Source organism: Pyxicephalus adspersus, chromosome 4 (assembly GCF_032062135.1).
Source record: "Pyxicephalus adspersus chromosome 4, UCB_Pads_2.0, whole genome shotgun sequence".
Classification (NCBI taxonomy): Eukaryota; Metazoa; Chordata; class Amphibia; order Anura; family Pyxicephalidae; genus Pyxicephalus; species Pyxicephalus adspersus.
Window position 1 is genome coordinate 117,649,781 of NC_092861.1, and position 19,739 is coordinate 117,669,519.

The following is a 19,739-nucleotide window of genomic DNA, read 5'->3' on the forward strand; positions in this document are numbered from 1 at the left end:
TTCTGTGGTTCCTTCTGCTTTTTTGATGCAAATATAATGAGGAATTGTTCCTCTAAGCGAGAACATCCTGAAGGACGTTTACATACTCAACCACATTTCATCAGTTACGTAACCTCATCACAAAATTCTATTACACGGCATTCTGCTGTCAACTAAAAATAGAACTTTTTACTAATCTGAAAAATATCTGGTTATAAAATGAGTACAGATTATATTCACATTATATTGACATAGAATATATCATACTCATAGTATCTAACATTGCCAACTACATTTACATTAATGGCAATTTATACTTGGAGCAATTTCCTGTTTATTCGGTGTAACTGTCAGACTGTGACTAGATGGCAGGGAGGAATATGAATCAGTACATTAAATATTTCAACAATTCCTTGTAAAATGTTACATTTTTGTACCATACCTGGGTTTAGAGCCTTTTAAATAAATATATATATATATATATATATATATGGGGTCAAACAACTAACAGTGAGTAAGACATTTAAAATGTGCTTACAGCCTATGTTTATGAACCTTTGTATAACACAATGCTCCTATTCAGTTATCTCAACAAATAATATAATACATATCACAACTCAGAGCATTCAACCTCATTATGGTTATCCTTATTATTACCTTTATTCGCTCCTGCACATTATACTGTATTGAACTTTATCATACCTCTGATGTTTAGATATTGATTCTCTGCGCATCATACCAATACATGGATGTTGTACTTAGTATACCTTATATATGCGCACTTAAGAAACATGATCACATCTTTGATGTTCTGCTTTGTGAATACTACGCTTAAACATCAACTATTTGATATCCTGTATATTTATATACACCAGTATGTATTTTCTGCATTTAGGTTATCTCCTAACGATCTCTATACATCCCCTGAGGAAGACGACAAGGGCGGAACGCGTCGGTCCAAGAGACGTTATACTTTCATGTATTGAACCCTCTATTGTTATACAGTCAGGGATCTAAACTGTCTAGTTGATTGGTCTGACTATACCCAAGATAATAATGGGTCAAGACCTTTTCTACTTTTTTGTATATTTTTATAATTGTCTGTGACAAATTATCACAATATAAGCTTACTCCGCCAAAAAAAAAACAGCTTTCTTGTTCTTCTTATTTTTATTTACATTTACCTTTTTAAAGTGGACATAAACTAAAATGTTTACTTTACATAGAAGGGTAGACAGCCATTTTATATCAGGTTGAGGTGTCCCCTCAATAATATAACTGGACAGAGGTAGTTTAAAAGCCAAGAAACTGCAAGAGAGGAGATGGCAAGGATTTGTTTTGTGAAACATTGTAGCAGAAGCCCTTTGCAATATTTGTATTTTATAAATAAATATTTTTTATGTCCTTTTTAATATATACAGGTGGTCCCCGGGTTAAGGACATCCGACATATGGACGCCTCTTAGACACGAACAGGGCTTCCCTGCTGGCTGTGTGCAGAACAGAGCCTTGAAGGGGGGGGGTTGCATGGCTTGTTAACTATGCATTAGGTGTTAACCGCACGAGAGAATTTCTTTAACTACCTACTAGATTGTAAGCTCTTCGGGGCAGGGTCCTCTTCTCCTATATCACTCTCTGTATTAGTCTGTCATTTGCAATCCCTATTTAATGTACAGCGCTGCGTAATATGTTGGCGCTATATAAATCCTGTTTATTAATAATAATAATAATAACTGCCCCAAAACCTTTCATACAGAAACCATGATCATGCCAGCTGGCACCACAAGCACTTTTTACCACGTGCCATGGAATGTAAACTTCTTCCTTACTGGCACAGGGAGAAATTGAAGGGACAGTAAAGGGAACAAAACTACTGTGTGTTACATAGCCCATAATTTGTTGTATAGCAATGCTCCACCAAAAGCCGCCAAGCTTAGAACACATACATATCCACATGTGGTTTTGCTTTATATGAATCTGCAGCAAAGGGAAAAGCTTATAAGCTTCCAAGCTTTACTTGGAAAATTGATGGGAAAATTTAACTGACGAAAATAGCAGGTGCTTAAATAAACCGCTGACTTAGTTCAGAAGTAGTAAAATATTGTCCTTTGAGTCTTTTATACCAACAAAAATGTAAATGGTAAAGGAAAAGTGTATATTCGGAAAACACGTGATTTACATAATTATTGCCATGTTTAACTTAAAGTACTTTTCATGCCACTTTGACATGCTTGCTTGTTTATATTTTTTATGGTAATAAATTTAGAAATGTCCACATTGTAGTTAAACTCCTGACAAACAACACATAAAAGTTAGCTGTTTTACCCGTCAGTGGGCCTGATTTTTTAAAGCTCTCCAAGGCTGAAGAGCATACACTTTCATCAGTAAAGCTGGGTGATCCAGCAAACCTGTAATGGATTTCTTAAAAGTCACTTATTAGCAAATGTTTTCAGTCCTGGACCAGATTCATTTCAGGTTTGTTGGATCACCCAGCTTCACTGATAAAATTGTATGCTCTCCAGCCTTGGAAAACTTTAATAAATCAGGCCCAATGAATTTGTATTTTTTCCATCCAGGTAAATGGGAAGCCCCAGGTTAAGCAAACCATTTTATTTTAATAGTTCTCTCTCCTGTGAACTGTGGTTCCTTCCAAGAATCCACTACCTCACTAATGCGTCTTTAGTAAAGCAAGAAGAAACAGTACCCAGTGGGGTGGCACAAGGTCTGACATACTCAATATTATTAGATTGCAGCAGGACACAGAGATCTCTGGTTAAATGAACAATTAAAGCACCATTATACTCACCTGTCCCTGTTCTGTCACAGGGCTCTGCCATCTTCTTCCTTATTCTCTTCCTTCTTGCGATCTTCAGCCATCTTGATTGGATAAGCAGGGATGACATAATACTCTACAAGCGAAGAGAAGCTGAAATGTGCATGGGCATGTGCAGCTCAGCTTTTCTGACAGTTCCCAGGAGAGATCAAGCAGGTAAGAATATGTATTGCAGAAGGGACAAAGCCTGTCCCTTTCTGCAATAATGCCCTGACTGATCCAACATCTTTAAAGTGGAACTTTAGTTGAAAACACACACAGGGCACTGGCAAAGGCACCCAAGCGTTTAGTCATTTACATTTGCAGACAGGTTTTACAGGTTTTTCTAAAGGGACCTGTAGGTGTATTATCTTTATTTTTGATGCTGGTGTCCCTTTAAACTGATACCAGTTATTTCTAGGTGGGTAAAGGTGATAAAAGAAAATGTCTAGTAAAATGCTGGACAGTTTTGGCACTATCACAAAAAAGTTTTAGAAAAATGACCACATATTGATGAGATTATTTACACAAAGCTAGTCTTTTGTATGTAAAATGATGATAATACAATGCATTCCTTTCATAGACACAGCAGGGTGCATTGTATAATCAACTGTGATGTAAAATAACAAGGTGTCAGAAAACAACATGCACACCATGTCTTTTTACAGACTTGCACTCTGTTGATAACTGACAGCTTTCCCTAACAAATGGCAACCCACAGGAATACAAATGGTCTCACCTAAAGCAAACATACAGCCATAGTACATTGGGTTTCATGGGCAATACAAAGCCTTGTTCAAAGTGAATATGATCTGTAGGGTTCAAAAAACACTACATGCAGGCAATGGCTGGGTTACTTTCAGCCTGGCATATCGCCACAAAAACGACATCTATTACTTTAAATTTACTTGGGCTTATTTATCAACATTTAATAGACTTAACAAAAAAATTTGCGTTTCAGTAAATTACACAAATACCGATGTCTGAATGACCCACTTTTCCTAAACTTTAGGTAGGACTTCATTGTCCAGAACCAAACACACAAAGTGTGGTCTTGTATGATATTACTATGATAATATGATATTACTATCTGATAACAGGACCAGATATTGACCATCAATATTAGGTAATATTCTATTATTCTGCAAGAAATTGAAGGTATATGCTCGCGTGTCACTTGTCTCAGCCTGCCTCTAAACATTACAACTCACAGATGTATGGAAAGGCTAAATGAAATAATCTTTCCATGGTTGGACAGTTTATTAAAAAAAGGATGGTCAGAAAGATATGAACCTTACCTGCTGAAAATCTAAGTTGCTGGGCTGTCATACCAATACAATAGCTTCAATACTTCTTGAGTACTGACCTAGAACACAGGTCAGTACAACATTTTGTGCCCCATGACTCCCCTGCACTACTAGTCTCTACAAAAAATAATGTTTCAAATGCCTTTCCCTGTAGAGTTGCCTAATTTCTTTTAACATATCACTTTCTGATTCTGTGATAAAATAAAGCAGCCACAAAAGCAAAAATTGGATGGCAATTAGGTATAATAAAGATGTATAAATAAAACTTCAGAAACTTACCGGATCATTTCAAAGCACACAGAGACTGTTACTGCAGCAGCTGACAGCATCGTCTATGTTAGACTTCTGTACACCAGCTGCTCATTCACAAGAATAAAGAACGCAAGGTTTCCCCTTACCTTAAAGAAGCTCTCTCCTGGCCAGCACACTTCCATCGCCATCTGAGCAGTCTTGTTCTGGATTGCTCCCTTGTTTTCCCAGCACTTCTGAAAGGAAAGACATGTAAATGGTTAGTGCAGTCTGTAGGAAATTCCTCTGAAAGCCACAGAATCAGTCACAACACGCACCCTGCCAAGATCCTTTCCGTCAACAGTGCCTGGCCATTACTTCCCCAGCTCTCTATCTTCTATCCCATTGCATGCCTGGTTAATAAGCATGGAAAGGGGGCTGAACACCCCTTGGAAATGAGTGGTCAGTGACTGGTGTGGGAAGACTGTTTACTTCAAGTGTGTTTTCACCCTCTGTGTTCCTCCAGAGAGGGAGAGCAACTGTTGTGTGCAAGTGACCTCATCACAGGGGAGAAAACACTGCCGTCACTAAACAGAGGGCACTGACAACACTTGGATGAATATTTCACCCTGAACAGCTGAAATAACACCAAGGCAAAGCTCATTCCCCACCACTCTTGTGTTCAGACCTGCCAGGTGGATCTGCTACTGATTGTGAAGTCTTCCAGTTAACTATTAACTTTGAACATATGGGCATGAGAGGCCGCTAAAATGGGAAAACTTTTCAATCAAAAGGGCACCAGTACTGTCTGAATGGAAGATCTTCAGGAACCTTATAGACGTTACGTCTGCTAGTGAGATCATTCTCTACTGACACTGTCAATTAACCTGACTCCTTGTGAAATTCCAGAAGGGTTGCTAGCATTGGCATTTCCAATCAATGTGTAATCGGTATTTATATCAAAATTTAATGGTAATGCCCTCATTTTTACTGGATTAACATTCTATTCTATTCTTATACTGAATCTAATGTTTCTCAACTAGGGTTCCTCCAGAGGTTGCTAGGGGGTCCAGTTGCAATTAGTGCCTTTTAGGTGATTTTACCTGACACTAATGATCTTTTTGGCTATCTGTAAGGGAGACATTCTTCCCACTGGCTAACAGCATAAGAGTAATGGACCCAAATGACCACCAGGCTAAGGTATAATGAACTTGTTATATCAGAAATCTTGGCAGGGGTTCCCTGGGAAAGTTATTTCACGGGTTCAACCATTGTTAAAATGTTGAGAAAGGCTGGTCCAACCTATTAAAATGTCTTATAGCTAACAGCAACCTTAAAATTATTCTCACCTGCCCCAGTCAATTATTGTCTGACTTTCCCTGACGATAAAAGAAATCCCATCCAACCTTTACCAAGTTAATTGCTAACATTGGATTTTACAGCCTGTTGTGATTACCCAGGTACTATACAATGACTGTTCCACAATAAATGAACCTTGCCTTCATGTTTACAAACTTCTTTACAATGTACATGAGCAATTTAGCATAAGTAACTGGTATGTCACTATATTGGGATGAAAATGTGTCACATGCATGAAGGGAGTTACATCAAACTGGATGAATCAGTCAAGTAAAATTTATACTTCATTGTTATTCACCAGAATAACATTGTAAGCTCTTTGGGGCAGGGTCCTCTTCTCCTCCTGTATCACTGATAGTAACTGTCTGTCATTTGCAAACCCTATTTATTGTACAGCACTGCATAATATGTTGGCGATATAAAAATACTGTTTAATAATAACACTAATAAATGTTACAAGTCTTGTGGCAAGGCGCTGTAGTTGAAGATTTGTCTACGGCAACCTAAGGGTCACTGACCTAAAAGATGTTCTTAGCTTATTTGTGTCAAGGTAAATTAAATTCATATGCTGCACACATTTTTCACTTGTCTATATTTATAGCCTACAAGGAATCTCTAGGGCTGTACTGGCCTGATGCTTCTCAGGTCCTCCACGCTGACAGTTGAGAAAAGATTAAAAGATATGTTAAATAGTAATGTATGTGACATTCACTGTTCAAGCATTTGCAACAGGAAAATCTTGCTGGACAATGTTTAATATATGGTGAATCCTTCACTACCAGTGAATAGAATCTAGCACACAGCAATAACTTATAAAGACAGCCAAATAAAAGTTGACATGGGGGCAGATTTCCACGTTTTGTCAGGAAAAGGAAACCAACCTAAATCTGTTACATCTAACTCTGCAAGGATAGCTTGTTTCACAAAATACAGTACACATCCAATGAGACCAGATCATCCTACTCAACTCCCAATCAGCAGGACTTCTCAATATTTGTATATGAATGGACCGACCATACACCAGTTACAACCACATACACCCAGCAAAGACTTGACAAACCACTTCTTGCACTTCAACAATAATGGGATATGGGATGCCAGTCATAAAACCTAGCGATCCAACAAATGATTTCTATTTCTAAAAAACAGAACAGTCATTATTGGTTGCTCAGCTTTTTCCATATGATGTAAAATAAATCCCTGTATAGGTGATTATAATCACCAAGGGCCGTTCTTTGATAGTGGCCTTTTAAACAACTGGATTATCACACACAAAAAAAAAATGTCACGTGAAACGTCAAAAGAAAAAGAACGTCAAAAGAAAAACTGACCACGTGTGGATGCTAGAGGTAGGAATCCAATGAGATACAAACACAGGAGCTCATGACTAGTTTTTGAAGGTGCAACTTTCTGCCCACAACTCCTAACATTCCTTTACTAAGTGTGGAGTCTTTGGGCCTCACTTCCATCAGTGAAGCTGGGTGATCTGGCAAAACTGAAATGAACTTCTTTAAAGTAATTTGCCATCCTGGATTAATTCCAGGCTCACTGGATCACCCAGCTTCACTGATGAAAATATATCCTCACCAGCCTTGGAGAGCTTTAAAAAATCAGGCCCAATGACCTGAAGTATGTGCCCAGCAAGTGTTTTGGCCGTTTGCTTAGGCTGTGTGCAAAGGTCAAATTATTTTCACCTGAGACTAAGGAAATGTACACATGTGCAATAATTGTTGTTACATTGATCCTTCATTCAGCTGTCACTGGATCATAAAAGATTATTTCCAGCGACCATTATCCCATGTTTGTACATAGGGACTCAAAAAGGATAAGGATGACAGTCCTAGAACGTGTGACAGCTCCGCTATTTCTACTAACATCTGGTATTTATGACCATTTTTTAGCTTCTGTGTTCCATGTTCTTCTGAGATGAATTGAACTAACAATACAGAATGCTGTAAACTGTAAAAGGAATTTTCAGATCTTATAAAATCAATATTGTTGGATATGAAGGATCCAGTGAAAAAAAAATGTGCCCCACAAAGTCAAAACTTTCTAAGAAAAATCATAAAATCCCTTTACAGTAAATCCATACCAATATGCCTTTCACAGAAAAACAACCTAGCCATAGGCCAGGTCATCTATCCTGCATAGGAGCTGGGGGTACGTGATGTTTATACAAGGTAAGCAATATCCAACTAACTTCATCTGGAAATGCTGACATAGCACAACTGTAAAGTGTGAAGGTTTACAATAGGTCCCACTTGTTAGCAACCGAAACTGAACTTAGATCAAGCCTGTTACCGCTGAGTAAACTTAGACACAAGTCTGGCACAGGTGCACACAGCTTTTACAAAATACTGCCTTTCAACAAAACTCCGCCTGTCTTTAATTGTGTTAGGTGTACCTTACATATAAATAGGGAATGTAGTTTTGTTTAACTTTCTTAGAATGTCAAGGATTCCCCCCTGTTAAGTCAGTGACCTCGATAATATCCCATTTCAAAGTCTGCAATACTTGTCATGGAATATCCTGCACCTGGATCTGTCTTCGCCAAGCAGTGAAAGTGCAGGCCAACATAACAGATCAGCAGTTATCCCGACCGCACCTCACATATGAATCTTATCTGAAGTGAATTGATTAGCATAAGTTATACGGGTTCACATGTGAACTCATTATGGAACGCAGCCAAGTTATTCTGTTTAAAATGTTTTTTCATCCGTGCAGTTATGTAATCCACAACCAAAATCCAAAAAGAATAATAATCTTCTGAGATATGCAAATCCACCGCTGTGCAACTTCAATCTAGACTGAATTCTAATTCTTATTTGATAATGTTTTCCTAAAGCGCAGCATAAATAAACGAGATAATTCACAGAATGTAAAAATCATTAGATTTTAAGGTTAGATGTACCCATCAGCACAGAATGTCCCCAATTTATGAAGTTTTAAAGGAAAACTCAACTTTCACAGAAAAATATATATAACAGCTATAATTGCTACACCAGCTATTTAGTAATTTAATGTAATTAAAATGACCTCTTCATTTCAATATGCTTTCATTTTTTTAACTGCCGCTTTCATTTTTTTAACTGTCTAGAGGATTTTTTTGCCAACCCGGTGGTGTTTTTAGGCTCCAGAAATGTTATTTCCTCCTTGTGGCATTGGCTCACTGCATTTATTAGAAAACTCTAAGCTCCAATGGGCACCATCATGTTTGATGTTTATTCAGCAGTAAAGAAACTGATTTGCTTCACAACCAAGCACATGTGCATTGCAGGGTGTGGAGAGGATTTCTCACTGTATAAGGCAAATACACATCCGTTTTATGGCTCCAAAGTTTTAAGTAGAGTAAACAACATTGAGTGATATGCAAATTTTGACTTTTTTCAGCTAAACACTCAGCTTAATGGCTAATTGCTTTCCCAAGCTGCTGACGTATGTCTAGAGCAGTGATACATGACTGTGGTAGAAAGGATAAGGGTGTCTTATCTGTGGGTGGTGAATAAAAGTTTGGCTTCATGATCTGTATGCTGTGGATGAAACAAGCTGGTGGTGTCCAGCAGGCAAAAACTGGGGTCTCTGGGAACAGACTGATGCAAAGTTGTAAACTAGTAAGAAGTTTTATGAGTATAAAATAACAGGTGAGGTCTTAACAGTATTTATCAATGTATTTTAGAGAGCTGCCTCCTATGGTGCTGATCTACTAATAAAAAAGAAGGAAAGTCTTCTGCTTTGTTTATAAATTAAGTTCCCCCCTCCATTGTTAATAGATAAAAGCACAAGCAATGCATGTCACACCATGTCACCAATCAATTGTTGCAAATACCTCCTTGGAACATTAAACGCCCCCCTGTACTATAAAACAGAATATATAGCGTGACTTTGTGAACTAATAGAACATTTGCTTAGTCTGCATCGACATTTCAATTCTCTTTTCTATGACACCATCAGCCATGTCTTCTGTTCAGAAACTCATTTGAGAATTCTCTTTCTCCACATTTATTGGGCACGCCAAGATTAGCAAAGCTATAGCACGTGTGCATCTGATCTCCAGGGATAGTTTGTGGACTGCTATAATAAAAAAAAACTGCACATGCAGAAGAGACTTTTTTTTAACTCACATTAGAGACATCATTTAATTTCACTGCATTAAAAAAACAATTACTCATTTCCTCTTTACATTATGATTAAGACCTGAGTAAATAAGTGGCAACCTTGTGCCACCCAACCTGGCACGTTAACATCCAGCCACCTCCCATGTTTTAATATTTGCTATTTTTATCTAATAGATAGTTAGCAAAGAACAGATGACAGGCTGCACATCTGTACTGCAAGTGTTTCAGAATATTAATAAAAACATTTGCTTCTAATATTATCTGGCAAGTGTTCTCAGCTAAAGTACTGATGTAAGTTTATGTAACTCAAAATGTACCAAAATATACACTGTTAATGAGTGATAATCTGGCAGTATACAAAAAATGTAACTGCTATACAGATCAGAGGGTCAATATACCCAAAAGTGCTATTTTAGTTACATATGACCTTTATCTGCAGTGTTCTTTCCAGAAAATGTTTTCAGCCTCATGGCATAAAACAGACCCAGTGATGACATACAAAAGTATGTAATGAGAACAGATATGTTTTATTGAATAACATCCTGCTGTACGTCCATCGCTGTCCTATTTATTGTATTACATGGAGTAAGTATCACAATGGACAGTAGCATAGAAAACTTCCTAGATTGTAAGCTCTTCAGGGCAGGGTCCTCTCCTCCTCCTGTGTCACTGTCTGTATCTGTCTGTCATTTGCAACCCCTATTTAATGTACAGCGCTGCATAATATATTGGCGCTTTATGATCCCTGTTTATTTTTATTATTAAAGCCATGCACTGTAGTATGTACATGGTCAATGCACATGTCACACAGTGTGAACAAAGCCTTACTGTGCTGGGGAACATAGGTAATATCCTTAGCAAGAACTAACATAACACCCCCACACCCCCCTAAATATACAAATATGCATCTCGATAGCATCTGACCTTTCTTTACAAGAAAGAGAAAAAAAACAGCCTAAAATATAGGAAATTTGTTTCCATAAGCATTTACATGCACACAAATATGACAGTAATGTTTATGTTTTAGTGAGGAAAACATCACTGATCATCTATGGATCTGAACATATTTTATTAGCATTGCTGAGAAGAAAGGGCCTCCTTACTATAGAGTTAATGAGATGCAATAATAAAGAAAGGCGAGTAGACAGAACGGGAAGGGTTCCGGATGTAAGGATCCGCACTCTTTCCTTGTGGGTACAGCTGCACTAACACAAAGCTGAACTTCAGCTGCTCAGTTTATCAAATGTTGGCACTGACTGACCATTTTTAATAGCTCTGACTGCAGACCTTTAGAAAATAAGTCTAAAACAATGTTGTGAGTGCATCTGTGTTCACTTGTCTTATTTCTGGACACGAACAAACAACATAAACAAGGAAACCATTCCTTATAGAAAGGATGTATTTTCCCCTCCAAAATAGGAAACCTTTCTGGTAATTGTATGCAAAACATATAAAAAAATACCGAGGACCTGTACCCACTAGTACCCCAAACACACTTTGCTTTTGTACTGCAGTGCAATACAACTCCTTATTGCTATACTGAAGCCAGAATATCAGTATCACAATAAAGGAACAAGGTTTTTCAAACAATGGCAGCCTACTGATTACTTTCTTGGCAGATCTCCTTTACATTGCCCTACAATATATATATATATATATATATATAATAATAATAATAATAATAATAATAATATATATATATATATATATATATATGCAGGAAAACTTATTGTACAAAGTTGTGAGTTTGCAACCTTTACTTTTCCAGGAGATAGAAGAGCATTTCATTATACAGAATATTCATACTGCATTTATCTTGACATGAATTACCCGTGGAATCAATGCATTCCAGAGAGTGTTTTGCATTGCTGACAGAATTTGTTGTAATGACACTGGGACCTGCCTGGCTGCTTTTCTTTGGCTGTACCGGTATATAATTCTGAACAATGGAGGGAGGGGCACACCACTGGCAGAGAAGGTTAAAGTGCTGTAAATCCTAGAAGAAAGAATGTAGAAAGGATTTCCATGGGCTCATCCACTGAAATCAAACTTACACTAAGCAAATAATCAGAAGAACAAAGAACCATGATTATGTATAGTGCAATAATGCACAGCAACCAGAATTTAACTCACCGTACTTTCAATAGACTAAGTAACAGTTATACCTATACCTATACTTATACATACCTATACAACAACAAAAAAGTATGTAAATAGGTGCCACTAATACCCAACTGGTAGAAGAGGTTTAAAAGCTACAACAATGTCCAAAAGGTGAATTCTAATCAAAGTTCAAGGCCTCGGATCACAACATTCAATTTTCTTAAGTTCTTTTGGCAACCAACAGACTTATTCATTAATGTTCTAAAAACTTTATAGTCCTGAAATCAGACCAGTAGAGAATCCTGATAGTTTTATTTAAAATATCACACTTAGGAATTATTTTTTTTTTTTATTAGAAATATTTTTCTCACTTTATCATGCACGGCAACACTCAATACGTCTTACACAATTGTTGTTTATGTACTTGCGTGCCTCGTAGATAGGGATGAGCGAGCAAGATTTTAAAATTCGATCTTACGGCGAATCGGGCCATTCTTGCATACCGAATATGTAAATTCGGCCGTCGTGCTGACAGCTCCGCTCCCCTGATTGCTCTTGCAGCCCTGTAGTATGTGTTCTTGGATAGAGATACCGCGGCTGTTCTCATCATGAATGATTGCAGCCATGGGAATCATCATGTAATGATTTCCTCGATCTTCCGATATGCCTGCGAAATCGGTTCGCCGAAATTTCTTCCGAAATTTCCGATTAAGGACTGCACGATGCATGAACGAGTGCTGTACATACAGCATTGTTTTGCTCTATGGAGAGGGAAGGGGGAGAACAACGGAGCAGCACCTTGCTGGGCGCTCTCCCCCTTCCCTTGCATCAGGATCGCTCGTCGTTCATCGTCCGTAGATCCGCCAGAAAAAGGATCCACGGACGATGAATGACGCGGGTTATGCACCCGCCAGATTTTCGTCCGATATCCGCCCTGAGCCGATTATCGGGCGAGAAACATTTGACATGTGTACGTAGCTTTAGAAAAGAGACAGTACTGTAAAGAATGCATAAAAGTTATGTCAATAAAAAAGATAAATGTTTTCTTAGAATATAAACACCATTGTTTGAACTGAAAGAGGTAATACAAACTCATCAAGAAGCAATAAAATATTCTCTTCCCCTAAATCACAACAAAGAGTCTTCTGACGAAGTGAAATAATCACTTCAAAAGGGTTTTCTGGCTTTTGTTTAATGACAGCTTCTCCCATGACATAAAGTAACACAATGGCTGAACATCTAAACACAAAAACTAGTGTTCAGTAGATAGCGAAATCAGATTTTTGGATGGACAATTTAAGCTGCGTACACACGTACAATAATTATCGTTGGAAACGAACAACTAACGACTGTTCATCCGATAATCAGTAACAAAAAAAGTGCACAATGACGCAGATGAACGAGGATTGTCGCTGGAAACAAACGACCGTCCCGGCAGACAATTGGGCGACAATTGTTCGCAATCTATTGTGTGTACGGTCGCTCAGTGATCGTAGATTGTTCCGTTTTTTTTTAAGAATAACGAAAGATTAGATCTTTAATGTTTAAAAGGAGAACATTATACTTTGTTATATTGATGACCTTATATTTATCTTTGCATCAGTAATCAGTCTATTGAAATCTGATGTTCATTGATGTTCTTCATTATGTAAATATGTTGATTAAATGTACAAGCTCAGAATTTGCATTAGAACACCATGTATGTCCTGGCTGATGAACATCCATCATCATTCAGCTCTTTCCTTACCAATCCTACTGTCCTTGGTCCACACTTTTCATTCATTGGTTTTCAGTTCTATCAATCATGGAGATTCAGCAACTAATGTGAGTGTTACCACAGCATTTTATTTCAATTAGACAGCTTACAGAACCCTGCTGAAACCACTTACCTGTTGTGATGTGCCATATCACTGTCTATACAATAAAGTATGCAATAATGTAGAAAAAATGGAAAGTTTATTTTAAACTCCAATTACCATGTTGATGAAAATATCAGCAGATTAAACTTTAGCTGTAGAGTTGTTCCCAATCCAAATGTGAAATAGCAAATGCCCAGGCAAACATAAAAATACCAGTCAAAATTTTAGATTTTCTTTCCTTTTTGTTTTCCACTTTTACATTAGTTAGCACTATCTTGAAGAGTAAATAATAACCTGGACAGGACACAGAACATAAGACATAAAAGGGAAGTCTCTATATAAAGCACAATGTGGGCCTGTGTTGCTATGGAGGTAAACAGAAGTAGAGATTTTTGCAGTCTCTGCAGATCACACATCTAATTACAGACATTAGTGATACACACCCAATATCACAAGATCACACAATTAATTGGCTTATGCAATACATTTACAATTAGCAATCTTTTTCTTTAATGAAATTCTCTGCAAATGTGTGCACTTTGCTAATAAAAGCATTTTATTATACGTTTCTATATACAGGTAAGAAAATGAGTCCAGAAGAGGAAATATGGAGAAAAAGAAGTAGAGTATGAACAAAGAATTGCCGATATGCAGACATGAATTCCTGATATGTCACAATTTGCTAGTCTGCTGCACACAGGAGGAGATATTTCCTCATTCCCCTCTTCCCTGCTGATCAGACTGCTACATGTACTCTGTAGGCAATCACAAGGTGAAAAGGAACAGCAGGAATGGTATACATGTATGAACACAGCCAGAAACTGTACAGAGAACATGATTTACATACCTGGCCAACCTCTAAGCTGGATAAGTCCAGTAAGAAGATACTGACCCTGGATAATGTCACCATCATAAATAAAGACGGTGCTGACCTCCAAATAAGAAAATATATTGTCATAGGAACACCTTGATCTTTTTCTTTTGAGTGCAAAACATATCCCAGACAAAAACCCTATGAACATAGTTGATTCAGAGGTAGGCAAAAAAAAAAACCTGGTACAATTTGCTTCAACAGGGGAAAAAATTCCTTCCTGATTCCTTGAGACAATCAGATGTTCCCTGGATCAACAGTATCTGGTATTTTTAATTACTGTTATTTAAAACAGTAATAACCTCTACAATAACACTTTGAAGTTATGATTTATGTCACATTGATTTTTATTCTTGATCACCAATTTAACCACAACTTGATATTTGTTTTGACTTCTTTTTGTTTCCTATTCTGAACTGGGGGGTTGACTACATTATGGAACTGTACGATACAATGTTGTACTATACTGGGCACATTGTGGTATTCATCTTGATCCCAATGATTCTCTACTGGTGTTTTCTGTATTACCTCTATTTTGTGTCCAATTCATTACCTTTTATTACAATGTTGTTATTATCATTTTTCCTTATAAAAATAAAACTAATAAAAAATATTTCTAAAACTTTAATATTCAGTTATTTTCTGTGCTTCTAGAAAAACATCGAGCTTTTTCCTAAAGCAATCTATAGTAGTTGCTGAAAAAAACTTCCTGAGGGAGTCGATTCCACATTTTCACAGACCTTACGGTGAAGAATCCCTTCCTTATCCGGAACTTGAAATGCTTTTCCTCCAGGGGCAAAGAGTGCCCTCTTGTCTTTTGTAATGATCTTAAAGTGAATAGCTGAGAAGAGAGTTCTCTATATGGACCGTTTATATATTTATACAGGGTGATCATATCCCCTCTTATACGTCTCTTCTCAAAGGGGGAAAAGATTGAGTTCATCTAATCTCTCCTAATATCTGAGCTCCACCATTCCTTTTAATACTAAAGTTGACCTTCTCTGCACTCTCTTCTACAATATCCTTTTTGTGAACTGGTGCCCATAACCGGACTGAAATCACATCTAGCACAAAGCTATAACAGAGCCCAAAATACATAAATGAGTTTTAAAGGAATATACAAATGCTTTACAAGGCGTCTTTTACAAATCTGCCTTCAGCTTTTTATGGCCAATCTCAAAAACATACAATATCTCATCCCTACGCTGTTTCTCCCAAGGTTGAGAATATATATGTACATACATCTGATATATATATATACTTGCTGTCTTTCTGCAAGGTAAAGCTTTAAAATAATCTGCTTTGGTGATTTTATCCAGAATAACTAAATAAAACCACTGAATAAATGTAATATGAGTGTTCAACTGAGCCATGCCATCTGTTTCTGCCATCATGTTGCTAAAGTGGAGACAAATGGTGGTGTATGAACAGAACAGGTGGAATAGCTCATGTATCTGTGGATCCTTCACTGTAGGCAGCAAATGGACATAACACTGACTGCTTTTTATACCAAATCAGTAAAATGTATAAAGTGCACTAACATTAAGCCCAACCACCTAGTTGTATTTAAAAGATAATTTCCTGGTTACTGGGCTTTGAACTTATGTTTACGCAATGTATTGCACTAATCGACAATTCAACAAGAAAGTGAAAACATTCACCTAAATAATACAATAATTGAGGTGTTTACTAAAAATAAAAAATTGTTATTTAAGCAGACTGTAAACTCTAGAAGATGTGTTGAGGAACAGCAGTCACCTTGTATGTATTTATCACCTGAATTCCCTGCAGCAGATCTCTTCTCGATTATTGACTTACAAAGCCTTACTCTGCTTTGTGTCTACACAGAGGTAGCATCTTGGTAGATGTTATTATTCACATATCAAACCTTTAAATTTTGAGTTTAGGTCCACTTTAAGCAGCAATGAACAGTCTTAGGCAAAAGCTAAGACGGACATTGTCACCTTTTTATATTTACTATTATCTATACTTCCAGGTGCGCATCCCATGTTAAAATCATCTCCAAATCTTTATCATATTGCCAAACCTCCAAACTGTTATTTATTTGGTCCATCTTTCCTCCTCTGTTTTTCCTCTTTATGTATAGATCTTTACATTCGGGGATAGGTATCACTCCACATATGGGTAAATCGATACACCCGGGTATAGAGATTGCTCCACATATAGATAGATCTATGCACTTGGGGGTTAGAGATTGCTCCACATATGGTTATATCTATACACCTAGGTATATGGATTGCTCCACATTCAGGTAAATCTATACACCCGGGTATAGGAATTGCTCCACATATGGGTAGAACTATACACCTGGGGGGATAGGGATAGCTCCACATATGGGTAGATTTATACATGCGGGGTAAGGGATCGTTCCACATATGGGTAGATTTATACACCCGGGGATAGGGATAGCTCCACATATGGGTAGATCTATACACCCTGGTGAAAGGGATCACTCTGCATGCATCAAATTCAGACAGATAGTTCCAACAGCCAGCTTATTTTGCGAACTTAAACATCTTGTTGCAGCACAATAGAAAAGTAATGATATGAACACAGAAGCTTCTTTTCAGATCTCCAAATAAACAACAGCTAGTCCTTCCTTCAGCCATCCAACAGACCACATTCAAGACTCAGCCAGACACAGCCAAAACATGAGAACACAACCTTTCACGTTCCAAGGGTATACAACCTCAGGGTAAGAGCTCACCGCAGCAGACCTAGCATTGTACTATGACTTCTCCTGCAGGGAACTGGACTTTTGATTTATTTAAAATCCAGACAAGGCCTCTTGAAAATGAATCTTCCTTGTAGTTTTTAACCCCTTTTTAAACATCACACTAACAAATAGCCAAAATACTCGATCACCTACATGGTACAACATTTAAGTGTCAAAGGTTCTAGAAGGATTTCGCTATGATTATGCAATGTACAGGTACTGTCTGCTGTTTAAAGCTGAACTCCAGCCTTAACATTGTACAGGTTCCTCTCCTGTACTGAAATACTTATTCTGACGCCCCCATAGCAGCTTTGTCTGACGCTCACAGAATGACTGAAATAAAAATCAGCTTTGTTTTTTCACAAATCATATTTGTGTTATGTGGCCAGTATTGAAACATAGAAGACTCTTCAATAATTCATGGTGATTCAGGATTCATGAAAAAGAAAAAATATGCAGAAAATCTTTGTTAAGCAGAGCATATAAATATTTATATTAAATGGAAAAGCTGCAAATATTTGCCCATTTACAGCAGATTTTTATGAACTGAACCAGGCTGACTCGCAGAATGACACATTCCCCTGCAAACACTGATGACAGCATAATAAATGAGTCGTATCTTTCAATCCAAGCCAATGCAAATATACCCACCACGTTCAAAACAAATAAATGTGTGCTTATATGTATTATTAATCATTCGGGGGTGCTTACACCAAAGGCATTCAAAATACTTATTGACACCACAGGCAATTCAGACCATAAAAAATGGATAAGGGATTAATTTCCATTGTAACCTGTGTCCTTCTGAGTTATCAGTTTGAGGGTTAAGGTAAAAATGACTTTATGGTGGACATGTAGGGTCTGATTTACGAAAGCTCTCCAAGGCTGGAGGGTATACACTTTGAGTGAAGCTGGGTGATCCAACAAACCTGGAATGGGTCTGGTCCAGGATTCAAAACATTTTCTAGCAAAAAGCAAATGGCTTTGAAGGAGTCCATTCCAGGTTTGCTGGATCACCCAGGTTCACTGATGAATGTGTATCCTCTCCAGCCTTGGGGAGCTTTAATAAATCAGGCCCATAGAGTACAAATATAGACATACTGTCATATTGTCAAAATATATAGGCATTAATAAAAGCTATTTCAGAAACTATGTCCAGGCTGGGAATATTGCATCAGATCATAAGAAGCATATCCTCAGTCTCCTCTCCACCAGTAACTGCAACATGTAAGTTTGTAGACTGCAATACTGTACATATGGTAAAAGGCTGCAGCACGGGGCTGATCTGTCATAGCTTTTGTGTACTCAGCCAACAACAGCACTGTGTCATCTCTGAGGAAGCATCTCAGTCTACAAAGTAAATGATGACCTTGGATAACGCCTATAAAGATGGTGCTTATGAATAGGAAGTCAAATGTAGTCATCACGATGAATACTGCAACCTATGTGAGTGGTAATACCTGAAAATGTTACACTTAGTCATAACTCAGCATGTATCTGTTGCCAAATTCAAGTTACTAACCTAAAATAACACCCCTCTTATTCAAAGACATAACATTTCAGCAAATGCCAGTCATCCAATAGAACAATATTGCTACAAACATGGCTGAGCTCTCTCTTCACTGGTAAATGTTCACTGGCATGAAAACATTGTGTAAAGAAGTTCCCTGTCCTAATAAGACAGATTGACCTTGGAGATATGTGATTGCTGCAATATTTATTTACATCCCCTCAATATCCTGTGTACACAGGCTAAAATGCATTCCACGTGCCATTAGGAAATTCCCTAAAATAGCCAAACCATAATGTTCCAGACATTTATCCAAACTTACAACATTTCCCAATGAAAGACACATACACTCTGTATTACAGCAGACACAGGCTGCTTGGTCAGCAGAGCAATACTCTGGCTTTGCTCTACATGTTTTACAACTACAAATGAGTTCACCAACGGGCTAATCAAGTCCCATCCTCAGGTATTACCTGTATCTCTGCTCAGCACCTAGTTAGTTATTGTAGAACAGTTTTCTTTTCTAAATTTTGTGAGTTTCCTATTTGTATTTCATTGAATGTGGTAATTAGGATATTAGCCACTAGAGGGAGCACCATGTCTGACTCAGCCCCAACCTCCATGGGGGTCGCTGTTACCCCCCCTAGGAATCATTAGCAGCCTAATTACTATGCAGACTATATTTATCATTAATAATAAGGTTTGACACTTTGGTAAGGACAGACCTGGAAGAAAAATATTTAAAAAAGTAAAAATGTAATTTTGTGCAGAGGATCAGGGGGGCTGATTTACTGAAGGAATGTAGGTTGTTCACTTGCAACTTGCATAGGGATCCTTCGTTTAGCTGAATATGGTGAAAA

General features: G+C 37.6%; 1 protein-coding gene across 2 annotated transcripts in view; it reads right to left on the reverse strand.

The window, feature by feature from the left end:
* The window catches only part of RIN2 (Ras and Rab interactor 2), a 109,900-nt gene that overhangs the window by 76,226 nt on the left and 13,935 nt on the right, over positions 1 to 19,739 (reverse strand). The window contains exons 1-2 of one of the 2 annotated variants that reach the window (XM_072409412.1): positions 4,664 to 4,713; positions 4,496 to 4,582 (exon numbers count right to left, since the gene is read on the reverse strand). In XM_072409412.1, the coding sequence (XP_072265513.1) occupies positions 4,496 to 4,537 (42 nt within the window). In that variant the 5' untranslated portion in view covers positions 4,538 to 4,582; positions 4,664 to 4,713. Of the gene's footprint in view, positions 1 to 4,495; positions 4,583 to 4,663; positions 4,714 to 19,739 lie in introns of those variants that run through there. The other variant, XM_072409410.1, reaches the window with a different exon arrangement.